Here is an 18848-nt window from a genome sequence, read left to right as displayed (position 1 = left end):
TGGCTGGCGGCAAAGTCACCGACGGCGGTGATAAACGTGCGAGGCGTGGCATTTCGCGCAACAGCTGTTCGCTGCCTGACCTGTCATTTGCATACGGCATGCAGTGGCTTTGCAACAATAGCAACATAAATTGCTGTAATTTGCGCTCAAATGACGTTTTGTGACCGGTGGCTGCATTTAATTGCAAGCGTCATGGTGTAGCGCAGGGGGCGATGACGTCGGCGGTCAGTTGTGCGGCAGTATGTGTTTGAATGAAACAAATGCGAAGTCATTGCGCTAACGAAAACTGTTTGGTCTGTGTGTATATCCATATGTAGTCCCCTGGCCAACTGGTGGCGACAAGTCAATTAATCAAGACACAATAGACGAGCCAAGCCAAGCATAAGGTAATGCTACACTACTGTTAAGGCTTCACAGGCTTTCTTTGCTGCTATATGATTACACAGCCATACAAAGAGGTGTAATTTGGCGGTGCGGTTGGCGGTGTCTGCATAATATGTCACAGTGTGCCGGTCTCAGAGGAGAAACAGCATTATTCAAATATGTTGCCAACAAACATCTCTCCTTATTGTTGTTACCTTGGGAACTATAGAACGAACTAACTCCAATTTATGCCCATTCAAAGTTCATGTGTTGATCAGTTTGATTTGGTAAAGTTGTTGTGAAACAGTTGACTCCGGTTGTTTTTTGGAACAAGACACGAAAAGCCACCATAAAGCCACGAAATATCTGAATATGATGACTAAAATTTCAAAGAACTGATTACAGTGGCGTTGAGATAATTGAGATCTATGAACCGACATATTCCGAGTATTGCTGTAATTAAAACCAACAAAGCTTCAATGAAACCCTACTAAAGCAAGCATTCCACAGCTCTGTCGATTTTGGAGTGCTGAAAGTGATATGGCTTAGTTGCTCAAGGTTATCGAATGAACCCCTTCTTTCATACATAGACTAATTGTTCGGACCGAAATGATTCAGGGTTAGTGCTGTTTTTCAAAATGCACACATCGCTATTTTCGTCTGTTTCGACGACGAAAGAAGAGTTTCTATAGAGTAAAAAATCGAATAGACAATAGCTTTTTTCTAATGAGGCCAAAGTGGTTCTATTCTAACGTGAAATCGAGTGGGTTAAAATTTCGTTAATTAATTCTTACAATTGAAATACTGCAGCAAGGGCACTGGGATCTCTTCTTCTATGAATTTATGACCGTAACAGCCAAAAGTGGCAATCGTCGAATCAAGATTTCTATGCATAATAGAATACCTCATATATGATCTCAAATTACATACGCAGTTCAGAGACTTGATTACTAAGGTATGTTCAGCTCTATCGCGACCCACTGTTTGACTGCGTCTGCAAGCTGCAGCAACTACCGTATTTGCATTTCATTTAATTGGGTTAATTTCACGACAAACACGGCTGAAAAGCAACCGCACCAGGTGCACAGATTCCCCGGCTAAGTGATAATAGGGCCCGGGTAATGGCGGGGTAGACAACAGGTGACAAAAACAAATGAATGTTAAGGATTGCAGCAGCACAAAAGGTTTTCAAAGCGAGCAATACACACACACATACCCGCCCTGTGTACACTCTATTGGGCACTTAAGTAGTGGAAAGTGGGTGTGTCCCCGCCTGATGACAACTAATAATATAAATGTTGTTGTTGACACCTTCCGCAGAATCTGTGCTATGCCTCTTGTTGTTGCCGGTGTTGACACTACTTAATGACCGGTGGATTTGTATAGAAAATCACTGTGTTCAACAACCACATTAATTGTCGAGCTGAGAGCAGCTTTGGATGTAAGGATGTCAGTTTATGGATTGGTTGGATGAGCAGGGACACAGTGACTTAAAATTAATATGCAAAGGAAGAGCTGAAAAATATAAAAATAAATATATATGAATTTTGTAGATAACCAAAAAAGCTTAAAGGGACGTCAAACACTCGGAAGCTTTGGATTTGATTTTTACCGAAGGCGGAAGATTTTTAAAATATATAATTTTTTTTAGTAAGAATAACTATTTCGAGATCAATTTTATGTACTATTTTGTCGATCCTATGTATTATTTTTGAACTAAGAAACGTTTGGAATTTGTGAAACACTTTTTTTTTTCTATTTACGTAAAATTGACACGAAATGCCCATTTGTTCCTAACTAAATTTGAGGGAAAAAAGAATTTAGCAGCAAAAGAGCACGACGGAATACTTGAAATTTTCGAAATACCACAATTGAAGTCTACAACATTTGTTTATATTTATATGTATATGAAACTTGTTCAAAAACATGTAAGTGCATGCTATGTAAGTATGTAACGAATTGGTTTTTACTTAAATCTTTTTGTCTTTTTGCACAGTGATAGAATCAACTAAATAGAATAATACGCTTTAAATTTCGAAAACGTACTCTAGAAAATATAAATTTGAAAAACATGGAAACTAAAGATGATTTTTTGGTTACAATAAATGTATATGTGCATGTGAAACGTTTTGGAATTTTCGAAACACATGGGATAAAGTTTTATTACTCATACTAAAACTACCTCCGCACAATTAAAAAAAAAAAATACTACATTCATGGTAGACATAATGAGGAACTATTGGAATTTTCAAAAAAAAAATGCGTATTAATTTCCTTTGATTAATCATACATTCATATTATTGTACTATCAATTATGTCACCCTTTATCGTATTATGTGGGTAATTAACTTTTTGCAATTTTCGAAACTTATTGAAATTCAAAATATGAACAATGAATATGATATAACAAATGAATTTTCAGTTAGAATAAACATACACCGGTATGTGGAACATTTTGGACTTTTCGAAACACACTTCAAAAAAGTAAAAATATAAATTTTATACGCCTTTACGGAATTAAGAGGGCTAAGAAACGTTTTGGAATTTTCTAAACAAACATGATAAAATATAACATATGCATACGAAAGTTAATATGGATTATACCGTGTGATCACAAACTTGCTTTTATATTTTCTTGAAACTTGCCATTTATTGCTTTCAAAAAGTTCTAATTACAACCAATAATGCTAATAATTATTTAAATTATGGCACAAACTCTTTTTGTTAGAATTTTGAATATATTTACCATCACTCAGGAATTTTAAGACGTGAGTCAGCTATTAATATGGTATGTATCATGAAATTCCAATTAAGCACACTATTTCACTCACTTCCTAGACGCCTTAATAAATCTTAATTATGTGTCGGCTAATAAATCAAAAATTTACCTGAAAACCAAACTATTTAGGGTTATGAATATATATGTGTATATGTAATTAAGTATGTGCATCTTTGTAGAAAGACGCAGGTAGCCACCAACAAATGACTTTTATAATAAATGTAATAATAATAATGCCACGTGTGCATTAAAATAAATGAGAATGCATAAGAATGAGTTACCACAAATGTGTGCTTTACGCCCCTTGGACTGCTATACTTAACCGATGCGCGGCGCCTACTTCAAAGCCAACAAAATCCTGGCCAGAAGTTCGTTTTAAGCCCAAAGCATTCGTTTGCGCATAATTTATTGTTCATAAATTCAATTTATGCAAGAAAACTACAGCCACACATACTCATTTATGCGCGCACACTTAGAGAAAGAGCAGACGCCTATTCACACTCATCGCGTTAGGTGAAAGATAAAGTTTTCCCATGGTAATGTCGTTGAACGTTGGACGGTCTAACTGAGCAAAAGCACTAAGAAAACAAGAACAAAAAATCTAAACAAAAACAATTGTGGCGAAGGACCAAGGAAATCGCTTTCCAACTTCAGTCAAACACTTGTACACAAGAAGAAAAAGCGCGAAGACGCGAAGAAAGCAATGGAATAGGGAAATTTCGACGATGTTGAAAATGTCTTGACTAGTGTGGCAACCGCAAGGTGATGCAAAAGCACTTAAGAAAGATGCCAGCAGGAAATTGGTTACGCAGATTTTATTAAATAAGTTTGGAAGATACCTTCGTATAAGCCTTTGTTCAAAACAACGGTTACATGACTTGTTTAATTTTCCTATTATATATTGTAAACATAATCATTTAACATAAAAAATAATATTTCATTAGCCAATTGAGGATTGCAGACAAACTTGCACAGCGAAATAAAAATAAGGTAGCCGTGGAATACGCAACCAACTTTAGCTGGAGAAAATAGAATAGTTCTGTGAAGAGGGAACCTGCAACAACCCATTCTCTTAGATATTTGGAAGTCTTCGGCGATAAATCAAAAAAAAATTACCAAGAACCTGTAAAGCTATAATGTGCATTGATTATATGCTAAAATGAAAGCTGCGATGTGAACTGCTACCAATTGTATTCTGACTCCTACTCAAACAACCCATTCTCTTCGACATTTGCGAGACTTTGGCGATAGCAAGCAGAACATAACAAAACAGCTTGTAAAGCTATGAGGTTTATTAAATATATTGTAGTAACATACGACAGCTTTTGTTGAAACTGCTCCCTATTTTACACCGATTCCTTCTCCTATCCGTGAAAACCAAAACTAACGCCAGTTCCAGCAGAGCTTAAACAATTTTCATACCACATCCGTTCTACTCACCTGTCTGGACTGGTTGGTTACACACACGGTAATGGCTTAAATGCGCACAATGCTTTATGGGCTTGTAAAACACAATAAATGCATTTATTTGCGCCAAAGTCGAAGCACTAACAAGTAAATGTAAATATTTATTTATGAGCGCCGCCACTAGGTAAGGCTTCTATAGGCAGGCACCTATACGCAGCCATGAAAGTGAGGAAATGGGTGGGATCAAGCACATACATGTAATATATTAGAAGTTAACTTTTTGCTGTTGTTGTTTTATTACTTTTTTTTGCACTGCTTTCTAGCATGTGGAGAAAACTTTGATAAGCACATAGCTTTACTTTCGAACCTTTTGAATATTTTTTGAGTGGCGCCTAAAGATGTTAAAACATTTGAACAGATAAAGAATATATAATATATTCGCGAAGTCAGATGAAACAAGCTAAAATTGCTGTATCGACTAGAAACCGAATCGAACTGACTTTTATACAGTTGGTTTCTTCAGTCAAACGATGCAGTGAGAGACAAAAAAAAGGTATAATAATAGAGTAAGAGAGAGTAACAGAGCGAGAGATAGAGAAAAAACAAGATATAGAAGAAGAAGAAGATATAGAAAATGTGATAGATACATAGAAAAAAAGGAGAGTAGGCTTATAGAACGATAGGTAAAAAAAGAAAGGTATATCTAGAGTAAGAGATAGATTAAGAAGTGGTAAATGTACTGGACCGAGCTAAGACTTACAATAAAAATCACAACGGTTCGGCGAAGATCGGTAATAAAAGGAACGATACAAAACAACTTTGTATACATATATCTGTTGCTGATCAACAACATATGAAACTGCGGCGAATGAGTCTCATCTTAGACCGCTAGAAGAATCCCTAAACTTGAAACTTGTATGAAACAATATTAGATTACTAATTATGCATATGCAAGTTAATATGGAAGTGAAATCTAGAAAAATAAGAAATTAAATTATTTTCCGGTTACAGTAAGAGCAAATGCGTATGTGGAACATTTTGGAATTTTCGAAACACGCTGCATAAGAGTAAAAATATACATTTATAACCCTTTGCAGTATTATATGGCTATGAAACGTTTTGGAATTTTCGAAACAAACATAATAAAAATACAAAATGTGCATATGAGACTAAATATGGGTTATATAGAATCATTTCTTAGCTAAAAATTTAAAACTTGCATTTAACACCCTTTATTACCTTAGCAAAACAGAGAGCTCATTAACAATTATCAAGAAAAACACAAACACAGCGTTTCGTTTAAGCGAAGATTGTGTCTACAATATTTGTTAGTAAGAGTTCGCATGTTAAACCGTCAAGTTGTGTGCGCTTTGAAGTGTAAGTGATTATTAAACTATTATATTGTCACGATTAAATTAAACATTAATGAACAACTGCAGTACAAGTGCATTGTGATGCAAATAACAACAAAACAAACCGGTCTGGAAAAAATCTCCCCAAGCTATAAACGCTTAAAAGTTAAGACCGTGCTGCTGTATATAGTTGAAGATTCCGCGATTCACGAAAGTATTGTGTTTGACTAACGGCAAAAACGATTAGAGTATGCTTATCTAAACTTAGATTTTACTTACAAAGAAACAATTTAGACGTATGTATGTAACTCTAAAGAGGAGGAAACGGTATAAATTTTAATGTATTGTAGTTGTCAGGGAATTGTCTAATGTGATTGTTAAGGTTGCTTATGGGTTTGATCCTAGCCTACAAATTTCGCGAACTTATGTAATTTAATTAAATAGCGTTGTAGGGAAACACGCGAGTTCTATACTCCAAGCGTAGGGTCTCAAATGAATGCTTCAGAGTCAAATATCTTAACACCTGTACTCAGAAATCATTCGGCTTCGGCAATTAAGAATTTAAGTGAATATATTCCGCTATGTAGCGGTTGTGGCAAAGTTTAGTCCAAATTTTCACTCTAACTTGTTGTTCCTACATTAAAAGTGGTATTTTCAAACACGTCGGAGGGACGTAAGTTCGAAATTCTCCGTTCATATTCCTCACAAAAATATTATTTTCTATTTAGAGCGAAATAATATTTGTACCAAAGCAATGGTAGTATCGAGTTATCATAATATATGGAGGTATATGGAACATAATATATTTAATTTGTGGTAGTAATAGCAGTTGTGAATAAAAATTATAATTCCCTAGCGGAGTAGATAATCGAAGTCGAACCGTTTCCAATTATAGATGTCGCCTTTTAGGAAAAAGCCTGTTCTTTAGTTTTGAATTGTTTAGGTCTGGTGTTTAGCGGGATTCGCATCTATTCAATGTATATACTACTACAAACACTATTTTTTCTAGAATTTTTCGAAAATAATTCAAAACGTCGGTTCTTATAAACCTTCACTCAACCAAGTCCAACAGATATGAGTAGTCCATCCACTGATTGCTCTAGCCCCAGTGCTGTGACTATATCTCCACGCATAATTATGCATTCATGTTCGTCAGATGCGGCAAGTACAACCACAGTGGCGTGCTCGGAAGAATCTTTAAATATCTTTACGCCATCACCTTCCATGGACTCTGCAACATCGGGCATATACTGTGACGGAACGCAAAGTTTGCTGGACTTACCAACATCACCGACTACAAGACAGGAAAGTCTACAAGAGGAGGAAGTCACTTTAACCACCGCACATTCTACAGACTACAGATTGGCTAGAGCGGATCTACTAGAGAGCGAAGAACAATGTAACATTTTATGGCAACGTATTACAGAATATGAAATTAGGAATTTCATGCAGGTCAGTTATATATGAAATTAAACAGATTTTTAATAAGATTTCTACTAGCGCCCATGCCAACTACTGTTTTCAGGTGTCTAAAAGTCCGGAATTCTTTGATTTCAACGTCGAACACTTGCAGCGTTTAGTGGAGCATGACGATTTGAATGTGAGCGCTGAGGCGGATGTCTTCTGGGCCATACGGCGTTGGTATAAATATGACGAAGGGGCACGAAGGTGCCACTTACCCGATTTGGTTGCTTGTTTACGGCTAACACAATTTGATATCGACTTTTTATACTCGCATATCAACAGCCTACCCGGTTGCGAGCTACTGGTGAACAAGGCAGTAGAATGGCTGCTACGACCTTGCGCACGTGGTACAATATCATTGCGCTATACGAAACCCCGCAAAGCGCTACAAACTGAAGATGAAACCTATTGGATCGTAGTGCAAACACGTGGAGATGTAGTGAATATGGATTTATCATGATTTTATAATTAATTATATAAGAAATCTTCACAATATAGCATAGGTTCGCGGACAAATGCATACTCCGTTACAGCAAAGCTCTTAATGAGTGGCAGAAGTGGATCGAAATAAAACTGGAACGCAGCAACTTTGCCGTAGTTCAATTGGAAAATAGTATCATCTGTATTGGTGGCTTAGGTCGTAATACCAAGCCGAGCAATCATGTTAATCGCTATAATTTGAATACACAAGCTTGGGAGCCAATGCCATCGATGGAGCAGCGTCGAGTTTACATGAGTGTCACGCTGTTGGACGGCAAAATATATGCCTTCGGTGGACAGGATGAAAAATACCAAGCTCTGAACTCTGTGGAAGTGTAAGGGTTTTCCAAAAGACTGTTGATAAGGAACGTAGGGAATATTTACTTTATAAAACAATCCGAAAGACCGATTTAAACGGGGTAACGCTAAGGGCTCTAGCGAGTTTATACTAAGAGCCAACCGAGGCCAAGTACACATACCAAAACGTCTTAATTTTTACTCAAGTTATCGCTTGCACGGACAAAAATACAACCGGTATTTAATTTTCTCAACGTCCTGATCATTTTGACTTATATAATATACATATATCTAGCTGTAGTATATATATTAGACTGACACCGTCTCAACTTTTCTCACATTTTGCCATCGCTTTGAATGTTCTACTTTACCACACATTTTTTTTAGATTCGATACAATCGCCGGACGCTGGCAGACTATAGCTAGTATGTCTGTTCGTCGAGCCGCCACGGCTGCTGCAGTTTTGGACGGCAAACTCTATGTGATTGGTGGCTTTAATCGAGCACATTTACGCACAGTGGAACGGTATGATCCAGTGAAAAATATTTGGACTCAATGTGCGGAAATGAATGAGGCACGCGGTTGGCCAGGAGTGAGTTTAGAAAGTTAAAAAAATATAATATTTTTAATAAGAGACTTTAGGTAGCCGTGCACAATGAATATATTTATGTGATCGGCGGTTGGTTCAACGGCGCATTGCGAACGGTCGAACGCTACAGTTTGTCGGCTAATAAATGGACGACGGTGAGTTTTGATGTCTGACTTAAGTTCAAGAGGTTTTTTTTTTATATTTTATTACGGCTCTCTACAGATATGCTCTTTGAATGTGGCACGTGGTAGTATTTGTGGACTGTCTATGAATGAGGCACTCTGGGCGGTAGGTGGCTACAGCGAGGGTGTACTTAGGGACACTGTGGAGGTTTACGATGACGAAAATGATAAATGGCTGGAACAGAAAATGTTACCAGAAGCTGGGCGATATGTGCGCTAATTATTGTAAATTAGTGTGTTCAAACACATGTGGCAGCCCTGTAAAACTATTTTTAGGTGTTCGCAATTCAAAATAATTCTAATTCTTCAGACAAAAACTAAACAGGGTTTAAAAGAAATTTTTTTTGTGATATTATATGGCAACCCTATTAATATTTGTTTACATTTTATATTTTGAAATTATGTGACCGGCAATAAAAATATACATATATGTATGAGAAACTAAAAATACTTAACACTTTGTTTTCATTTAGGCAGTTATGGCAACTCTTTTTTATAAAAGCAATAAAATATTTTAGCGAATTTCTCAAACAATAGTTATTAGGTTAAGTTTTATATGAAATATAATTACTATACTAAGTATCTAAGCTTAAGAGTAAGATAACTAATCGCAAAGAGAGTGAAGTATTTCCGCTACTCGCTCACTAAGTGGTTTGAAAAGTTGCCAGGTTGATTCGTAGGCGAATAAAAACATAAAGAAAGGTTCTACAAGTATATGAATTGGCTACTAAAGAGAGTCTGAAGAACAACAAGAAGTTAGCTCATAAGGAGGCAGCTCGATATGTATTAGGCTCAGCGTCCGAAGAAAAATTTATCTACGGAGAAATTTACCTTATGCACGGCTACTAAAAAAATTCCAGCCGAACCGGCGTTGTAGTTTTGTTTTGGCTTCGTGTTTATGCGCAATCCGAAGTGGCTTTTGTTTCGTTTCGTAACAATCGACGAAACATGATATATAGCACAGACCAAGGAACAAATGAAACATGGACTTCACAAATCTCTAGAAGGTTCTGTCTATCGCCTGGAATGCTGAAGCTTCCCGTGTTTTGGATTGTACAGGGTGTGATGTACATAGCGAAGAGTAAAATGGTCACGGTTCTACTATAACGAATTATTGGTTACATCTCACGGACGGATTGGTCGAAGTAGGCTACGCATTCACCTAACTCATACATACAATCAGATCAGATCACACAGATTGCCGTGAGACTTCTTTTTAATTCCAAAAGTTATTCGTGAAGCAAAAAGAAGGTTATCACATCGAATTAATTGCATATTGACTAGAAAAATAACTTCATTGAGGTGTTTGACTACTGCGATAAAAAGAACTGAGAATGTTAAGAATTCAAAAATCTACCAATTACTTAATGCTTCAAGATCTGGCCAGTAAATTTGTAAACTCTCACTAAGTAACATAGAAAAAAGAGAGCGAGCTGAAATCGGGGGTTGAGTTCCGATACTCACTTAAAGCTCTTAACGCTAGAGTCTAGCTCAGTTTTGGTATATTTTATATTGCAAAGCATTTCACTTGTTAGTCGCTAACGAACTCTTAAACTTAACGGATTGCAATGTGTGGTTTTGCATTCAACTAGTATTAAATAGTTACAGTTATTAATATTTCTTTTTTGGTTAAACGAGTATGGAGCGTCGCTTGACAAGTGAAAATAAACCGATTTTAATGAAAGGCGCTTTGCTCTCGAGTGAAGACGATGAGCCGGAAACCATAATTTTAAGCAACTGTGATCTAGAACAAAGTGATATTGATGTGCTAACGGCACATTTTGCTTATGCAACATATTTGGATGTATCGTATAATAAGAAAATTGGTAGGAAATTGTTATGAATGCGAAGTGCGAAAGCGCAATGAAGTCTATGCAAGTATTTATAGCGCTAACGGCATGTTAATAAAAACTGGTATCATAAATGCATGTAGTTACGTATGCAGCGTGTAAAGTTAACAACAACAAACTTAATTCATTAAGTGTGATTTTATTTCAATTGCATTTACAAGTTTTGTTGCTGGCGGTGACTTTGTTGTTATTGCTGCGTTAATTGTGAAGAGCTTACTATCGCTTTTGTTTTTGCTTGTTTGCAATATTTGTTTATATTGTACTAAGCGCTTTAATTGTTTATTGTTGTTGCATTCATTTGTAGTTAATTATTGGCGGCAAAAATGCCGGTATTTAATGTGCTTAGCGGAGATATCTCTATTTTTGTTTTTAATTTTTAATAGTTATTTTAATATTCCAATAAACTCTTTGCGAAAGTGTCTGATAGATTTCATAAAAAAAACTTAATTTTATTAAACTTAAAAAATTTTCATAAGACATTAAAATTAATTTGATTTTTACATTAATTCGTATTCAACTTGTAACTTAAATGTTGTAGCAAATTTTATTTTTAGTTTATTAATTAAATTTTTTTTAAATAAAAAATTCTTATTCAATTTGTTATTTAAAGTTTGTAGACAGTTTTAGTTTTAATTAAATTAATTTTAATAATTTTATAAAAATCTTCTAATTTTTAATGAAATTATTTGAATTAATTACGGTGCTTAATGATTTTTTTTTGGAAAAAACTAGTATTGAATTTGTAATTTAAATTTTGTTGACAATTTTGTGATTTATTTATATTAATTTCATTAATATAATAAGACAATTTTAAATTTATTTAAATTAATTTAAATGGTTTTATGAGAAAACTTCCATTTTTAATGAAATAATTTTTATTTATATTTTAAATTAATCGATTTAATTAAGTTAATTTAATTTAAATAAAATTTTTTAATATAAATGAAAATTTCAAATTGAAAACGAAATAATGAAAAAACATTTAAAAATATCAAATTATATTTTTTGAATTATTTTTGTTTAAAAATATATTTAGTTTCAGCAACAATTTTATTTAATTTTCGTTAATTTTTAGATTTATATTTTTTTTCAAATGCAATTGCGTTGAATTATAAATTTACTTGAATTGTGTTGAAAATTAAGTTTTATTAAGTTATAATTAAAAAAAATTAATTAAAATTAATAAATAAATAAAATATTATTTAAATTCATTTGAGTTCATATTGCTAAAAACAATATATTCGAAAACTTTAAAGGATATACAATATAACAAAATAATAAATACATTTTAAATTAAAAATTTCATTTATATTGAAACAAAAAAAAAAAAAAAGTATACATAAAAAAATAAAACAAAATTTGAAAATATTTAAAAATTCAAATAATTAAAAATTTTATTTTAAAATGTAACAGAATATAAAAAATTACAAACACTTTTAAAAATTAGTTTTAAATTAAAAAAAAGCAAAATTAATTATTATTTTATTTACAATTAATAAAATTGAAAACAGATTAGGATTAAAAATTTAATATAATTTTTTTTTATAAAAATCTCAATTTATTACAAATTTTATGTTAAATTTTTTTAATATAATAAAATCAGAACAGAAAAAAAATGTTTCAGGTGACAAAATATTAAAATCATTTTAAATTTAATATTTAATTCAGATTCAACGAAAATTTTACAAACTAATAATGCAAAGCAATTAGTTAAATTTGCGAAAAATTAAAAGATTAATAATAAATTAAAATGATATAGGATATACATATGTATAATAAACAGTTAACATATTTAAAATTTAATTTTAAATTCAAATTCAATAAAAATTTATTATTAAAAAAAAAAAATTATAATTTGATTATATCTGAAATAAAAAACAAAAGATATTTTAGAAATGTTGTACTGTAAATAACAAAACAGTTAACAAATTTGAAATGTAAAGTTAAAATTAAATTTATAAAAAATGTATTAAAAATAATAAAAAACGTTAACTTCGGTTGCAGTGAAGCTATAATAACCTTCACAGATATAAAGCTTCGTTACAATAACTGGATTCCGATCGTTCAGTTTGTATGACAGCTGTATGATATAATGATCTGATCTGAACACTGACTTTGACTCGCACTCTGAAGTGATTCCAGGTTTCACTAGTTGTCCGCAGTGACCAAACGTGATAACATCCGCATGGACAGCTTTCTCATGGCTAATATTTCATGCTTGATATCCACGAGGTCTTTTGCCTACTGTTTCAGCTATCTTGAGCATCTTGAAACCGTGGTCTGTAAATACGAGTTCGTGAACTTTTGCCACGTTATCCTCAATGGTAGATTTTTGTAAATTTTTTTAGAAACCGCTCGCTTTGGCCGACATTTTCACAGTAGCTGTCTATTCATAGTAAATTTTTTAGGAGAAAGTCGCGCACCGGGCGGTGAAGCTAAATACTTATCGGACCGCGCTCTTATATTTATAAGCATATATTAAATAAGCTTATGTCGGCACAAGCATAGCCAGGTATATTGATATTTTATCCCTCATCTCAATTTTATCGTTATGTGAAACTCAAGAAACTGAGGGATAGGATGAGTCTCAATTAAGACGAGAAAAGTGTCCATATAAATCTAAGTCGATACAGATAAATATTTGCAAGTGCTTAAAATTTATCTTACGCTTCTACTTGCAGCATCCATTAAATTCTTACTAATTCCTACAACGCTCTACCTTAAGAACTGCACAAGCCTGCATGAAATAAAGTACAGCTTCAGCACATGCACGCTGAAAATCCTAGATATATCAGGTTGTCCAATTGACTATGAAGAACACTTCATGAACTATGACTTTCCGACACTGGAAAGCCTGACACTCAGCTGGCAACCGAAAGTGGATTGGCGAAAATTACTAGGCAAACTGAAGGTGTTGCAAAGTCTAACGGTTGAAAACACCGACAGTCGAAGCACTCAACTCACTGGCGCAAAGGGAACACCACAAAGCTATGAAACGCTGTTAATGGCGTTGTACGATTGTAAACACATTAAAGCTGTCACTTTAGGTGGCATGCTTAACGTGTATGATATCAGCCAGCTAGGCCAGTTAGCTGACAGAAAACTGTCTTTTCATATTAGGCACGAAAGCGGCCAACACTTAACCAGATTGCATAACCTACAAAACTTAGATACAGTCTATTTGGAGCACGTCAACGCTGTAACAGACGTTGATTTGTTGAATTTGATAAAAAGTTGCGCGAACTTGTCAAAAATAACGTTGGATTATTGTGAAGGCGTAACGAAGGATTTAATATTCAGCGCTGCCGAGTTCTTGCGCGAGCGTGATAAAAACGAACCACTAAAGGCGCGTCTCAATCTGGAGATGTGTGGCTGTGCTGGCATTACGGAAGATATACAGGAGGTAAGGCTAGGTTTCTTTCCAAAATATATAATCTAGCTAATTACAATCGTTATTTGTAATCCACTCAAGGATCCGCAATATGCAAAGGCTGAATCTGCATTGAGCTTAATACTATTCTTCAAGTGCAAACATCCGATGACTAGCTACAGAAATGAGTGAGTAAATGATTTTTGAACTAGGAGAGGTTAGGTTAAAACACATACTTAGGTTTTTTACCTAATCCACTAAGTTGCTGGATAAGACTTAAATTGATTCCCGCCCGGGAGCACAATGGGCCTAAGTACGCCCGCCTGCGGTCCGGCGCTCATGCCCTTTTCAATCAACCAACCAATCCTGTTACTACTTAACTTTGAGGTTCTTGCATCCGGTCTTTAGATAGGATTCGTTTTCTTTAGAATAAAAACTTTTGGAACCCTGTATTGCGGTTCCCAAAATTTTATTATTGATCCTGAAGTGCCGAAGCATACGTTTGAAGCAGTTTACTACTTAAGTTCGTGGACCTTGTGCTCTAATTATCATGCAGTTTATCCATCATTTAGACAAAACAGTTGGAAACCCGATGTCCGTTCTAAAGTTTTCATCTAAATACCTGAATTCCACATATTACCAAAGCCAGATGTTAATAATATGCAACGTATTTACGGAGTTCTGTGGTCCGGTTCTTCAGATGCCATGTTGGGCCCGATTCCTAAAATTTCATGCTCCGACTACTTTTCAAACAAATTATTATTTGGTTTGGTAACCCATTTTCAACAAATCACTATCTATCAACCTTTTTTTACAAATACTGGAAACCTGCGTTCCATTTTCAATAGTCATTTCTAACTGTTTCATTCAAGTCACTTTATTATGTGAAAACTTTTCCACTTTCAGCCTCATCATACCCTATCCTCCGCCAAATGTACAACTGAGCATTTACGTACTTTTCGAGATCTACAGGAAGCTCATAAACCAACCGGTTGCCCAGCGATTCGCTACCGTTTGTGAAGATTTCGAAAACGCTGCCATCGAAGAGGAGCGACATCTAAAGATAATCGCTTGTCGCAGAGCGAAAATTGTACACAATGATATCTATGATGCTTACTTGGAGATTACGTCTGAAAGAAAAGACTTTTTCAACGAGCTACGCTGCGCAAACGCTACAAAAATGGTGCTCAGTAATCGTGTACTAAGCTTTGACACGATACTTGAAGATTTCCCAAAATTGAAGCGTTTAATATTGCTAAATTGCATTATCGCTGAAGAAGAGTTACCGAGAAATAAGCAATATAATAATATCAGTGATTTGGAAGTGTCGGGTGCGACTGCTTTTCGTCTATGGCAAAGCATAGCGGTACTTTTTCCGCATGTCCAAACAGTAAACTTAACGGATGCTTCGCTCGAGAACCCTTTGGGTATGATGATGCTTAGGATATTGCGTTTTAAGGACAACAAAGTTTTCCAAAATATCAGGAGGTTCTCTGTGATTGGCAGCATTTTGTGCGATGAGGACGTGGAGTTCCTAGCTAATCTAACAAATTTGGAAAGTCTCTCTATTATTAGAAACTCAAAAGTTACAGGTATAGCAGTATGACTTTTCATTCGTAATTCACAAGAAATTCTAAAGCGTTCTCTAATTGAAATATCGGACTCAGTAGATATCTGAAAGGACTGTGGATACATAACTAAAAAGACTACTCTGAAAGATAAAAAGAAGATTTTATTCTAAAAGATTTTAACAGAGCTGATTCCTCATAAAAATTCCCAAGTTTCCGCCCAGATCAATTGAAGTCAGAAAAAACTGAATAGATTCCATTGTGGATCTTCTGACTATTAGCGCACATCCCACCAATAAATCAATCGAAGATCTTTGAGGTCTGAATTGGGTTAAGAAATTGTTTCAAGAACCCGTGTTCATAAGGTGTTTAGAAAGCAGTTGTTGTCCGATATTGTCGTTTTATAAAGAGTCTCTTTAGGAGTCTTTTGCTGATATACCTTAGATCTTTCAGACACTTTCAAATAATTTCTTACACCAGAACTGTTACTTTATTTTTTGGAGGAAGCTTTTCGTGAGAAAGCTCTGAACTTTATTATCCAACTAAGTTTAGTCCTCCGTAATTTGTCATACAGTTTGATTTTAATTGATTTTAATGCACAACTAACTGTAATAATCGTTAAGTCTTCAAAATCTCACTTTTGTTTCTAATCATCACTTACTTATTTTAGGCAAAAACATCGCCGAGCTCAGCAGCGTTAAGGAGCTCCAACTAAGTGGTTGCGAAAATTTAAGCCATTACTATCTAGTAGACATACTGAACTCATTGTCACTAAGCTCGCTTGACATACGAAACAGTACGTTCACTGACGTCGCTATGCACCTCACGAACCTCATGTGGTTGCGCTGTGAAACGCTCATTACACTCAAAGTCGACTGGCGGTTGGAGCATACAATTACGACACTACAAACTCTTCGGACATTAAAAGATTTTGAAGTGCGAAATTTCAACACACATCCGTGTGCAATTTGTATGCGAAACGAACTGCTGCCGGTACAAGGTCAGAACTACCAAATTCCACCATTGCGCTGCGCATGTGCTGACGAACCAGAGGCACGTTTGACACAACGCTTCTTTCGCACGCTTATCGCGCGTACCAGCATCACGAAGCTCACACTTGAAGCTGAAGTTTTGTGCCGAAATCTCAATTACTTGCCGCACCTGCAACGTCTAACGCACCTTAGTATCATTGCGAAGAAAATCGGACTCGATGGTCTCTGCATCCCACTGAATTTCCCACAAATGGTTGGACAGCTTGTGAACTTGGAGTATTTGTATTTAGCGCGGTTTTTCTACTGCTTCGACGACGTAATATACATAGTGAGCAGATGCAACAGACTAAATGAGGTTAGGTTGAAGCAATGTGTTGGTTTCTCGGATGTGGTGGCTTATGATTTAGTTGAGGTTTTGAAGCGGAAGCGTACTAAGGATCAGCTGCCGTTCAGATTTTATATGCTTAACTTGAAGGATGACTCAAGTGAGACATGCAGTGTGAGTAGTAATGATTTTGACATGTAAAATAATTTTAATTAAGTTCACTGAATTTTCAGGAAAATTCGAGCGACAGTCAGCAGGCAGTAAGTAATTTTTAGAAGCATTTAAAAAATTTATCTAATTAATGTTACTTACGATACACAACAGGTTAACCGCTTTGAGGATATTGCAGATTATATAAAAGTGATCTTTCTTTAACAACGAATAATCAAGCAACAAATTAATAACGGGATAATAAATGTAAAGTTTTGACAGAGAAAACTTTATTTATTGCCGTTTTGAGCATTGAAGAGAGGGTTTCGTCACAAACACTTGTCGTCACTTATAAATGGTTTCATCTACATAGATAAATCAGTTTTGGCGCTATGGACATCAAGTCTATGCAAATATTTTTGTTTAGCTTCCCTACGGCGGAATTAGGCAATGGAGACAAATATTGGACATTTCAGGACTATCTTCTTTTATATTTTTTAAAGCTCTATTTCCACAAAAAATCGATGTTCTTCAAGTCATTTTTCAAACTTCGGTTGACAAATGGCCGGCTCGGTTTATAAAAGTCTCAGGTCTCTGCTAGAAGTTAGATGCTACGATCTATGGCTGAAATCTATTGCATAAGGATGTAAATAAATAAAGTAAAATATACGGACAGCCCAATGAACATGAACTTCATACACTATGGCTTCGGAATGGCGCTAATCTCGACTGACTGAAAACATATAACATACATTTATATGAGTAAGCTAGTTCTACAACGTTAGTTCCTCACGTGGTAATATCGAAACTACTGAAGATCGCACAGCAGGCAGATAATAGTCGAAAACCGGCAAGAGTCATCCATTTTTGTAAGTCACAAACGATCGAGTTGGTTCATAAACGAGTCAGATTAATTATGAAAGTCAGATGGTACGAGCTCTGGCTGAAACCTATTGCATTGCAATGGACATAAATAAACTAAATTTTAGCAGCATACAGTGATCTTGGGCTTCATTATCGAATATCACATATATTGTATATGAGAAAGGTAAGGTAGCGCGGTTGGTGTTTATCCGACCGACTCACAATCTAGATTTATGAGTAAATTAATTTACAATGTTAGTTTCTCATCAAGTAAGAAATTTCTGCATATCGAATAACCAGCATTAAATAATAGTAATGTAAAAGGTTCATCTTTAGAAAGACTGTTTTGTACGGTCATCGGAATGGCGGCATAATTAGCCTATATTTCTTGAAAATGTCGCTAGAAACAGTAGTGTGCTCAGGATTATTTGGTATAAGCGAATGAAAAATCTAGGTAGAGTTTTTGATAATATTTGGTAAATTTTGGATTTTTGGCTTCTCTCTCCAAGGAAAGTTATTCGGGAAAAATAACGTGAAATGGTAGACAAGCGACGGGAAAACTGAAAGCCCTGAATAAACAATTTCTTTGACGAAACCGTGATAAAAACTAAACGGTCTTATTCGCCCTCTATCCTTTTCTCTCTTTAAAAGTGTAGACAGCAATTTTGAAAAAGAGTCCTTGCAAAAGAATTATTCTCAACAATTTATGAAAATATAAACTTTTCTAATGCAGTTGTCACCTATAAATCTTGTTTGACTACTCTGTCTGGCTACACAAGCCTAAGCGACTAGAGTCTATTTTCCACTTGAAGTCGT

General features: G+C 35.0%; 2 protein-coding genes across 4 annotated transcripts; both read left to right on the top strand.

Annotated features, from left to right (window-relative positions):
- The first annotated feature begins 5848 nt into the window (after nt 1-5848).
- On the top strand, nt 5849-9363 carry LOC106619346 (kelch-like protein 17). Of its 3 annotated transcripts, none has more exons than XM_014237390.3 (7): nt 5849-5926; nt 6911-7353; nt 7427-7801; nt 7864-8180; nt 8530-8734; nt 8785-8886; nt 8954-9363. In XM_014237390.3, exons 2-7 carry the CDS (start codon nt 6976-6978, stop codon nt 9131-9133), a joined length of 1557 nt encoding a protein of 518 aa, XP_014092865.3. In that variant the 5' UTR covers nt 5849-5926; nt 6911-6975; the 3' UTR covers nt 9134-9363. The 3 variants fall into 3 exon arrangements, with proteins under 3 accessions (XP_014092865.3, XP_036232741.2, XP_036232742.2); XM_036376848.2 differs by having other exon boundaries at nt 7427-7804; XM_036376849.2 differs by lacking the exon at nt 5849-5926 and adding an exon at nt 5940-6149 and having other exon boundaries at nt 7427-7804.
- A 1098-nt stretch (nt 9364-10461) lies between these two features.
- Nucleotides 10462-18162, top strand: LOC106626374 (uncharacterized). Its single transcript, XM_036376851.2, has 7 exons — nt 10462-10739; nt 13445-14166; nt 14236-14321; nt 15040-15725; nt 16372-17192; nt 17252-17278; nt 17343-18162. The coding sequence occupies exons 1-7, from the start codon at nt 10553-10555 to the stop codon at nt 17391-17393; spliced, it is 2580 nt and encodes an 859-aa protein (XP_036232744.2). The 5' UTR covers nt 10462-10552; the 3' UTR covers nt 17394-18162.
- Nucleotides 18163-18848: the final 686 nt, after the last annotated feature.

The sequence above is a fragment of the Bactrocera oleae genome, chromosome 5, assembly GCF_042242935.1.
Source record: "Bactrocera oleae isolate idBacOlea1 chromosome 5, idBacOlea1, whole genome shotgun sequence".
NCBI lineage: Eukaryota > Metazoa > Arthropoda > Insecta > Diptera > Tephritidae > Bactrocera > Bactrocera oleae.
Note: the sequence above shows the minus strand (reverse complement) of the source record. Positions and strands in the feature narration are given on the sequence as shown.

What these genes read in the sequence shown, in the direction of transcription:
- LOC106619346 (XM_036376848.2), top strand. Translation starts at nt 6,976, where the DNA reads ATGAGTAGTCCATCCACTGATTGCTCTAGCCCCAGTGCTGTGACTATA. An exon ending in AAATTAGGAATTTCATGCAG is followed by an intron (nt 7,354 to 7,426) that starts GTCAGTTATATA and finishes TACTGTTTTCAG; the next exon opens with GTGTCTAAAAGTCCGGAATT. An exon ending in TGCAAACACGTGGAGATGTA is followed by an intron (nt 7,805 to 7,863) that starts GTGAATATGGAT and finishes TTCACAATATAG; the next exon opens with CATAGGTTCGCGGACAAATG.
- LOC106626374 (XM_036376851.2), top strand. Translation starts at nt 10,553, where the DNA reads ATGGAGCGTCGCTTGACAAGTGAAAATAAACCGATTTTAATGAAAGGC. An exon ending in TTACGGAAGATATACAGGAG is followed by an intron (nt 14,167 to 14,235) that starts GTAAGGCTAGGT and finishes AATCCACTCAAG; the next exon opens with GATCCGCAATATGCAAAGGC. An exon ending in TAGAAACTCAAAAGTTACAG is followed by an intron (nt 15,726 to 16,371) that starts GTATAGCAGTAT and finishes TACTTATTTTAG; the next exon opens with GCAAAAACATCGCCGAGCTC.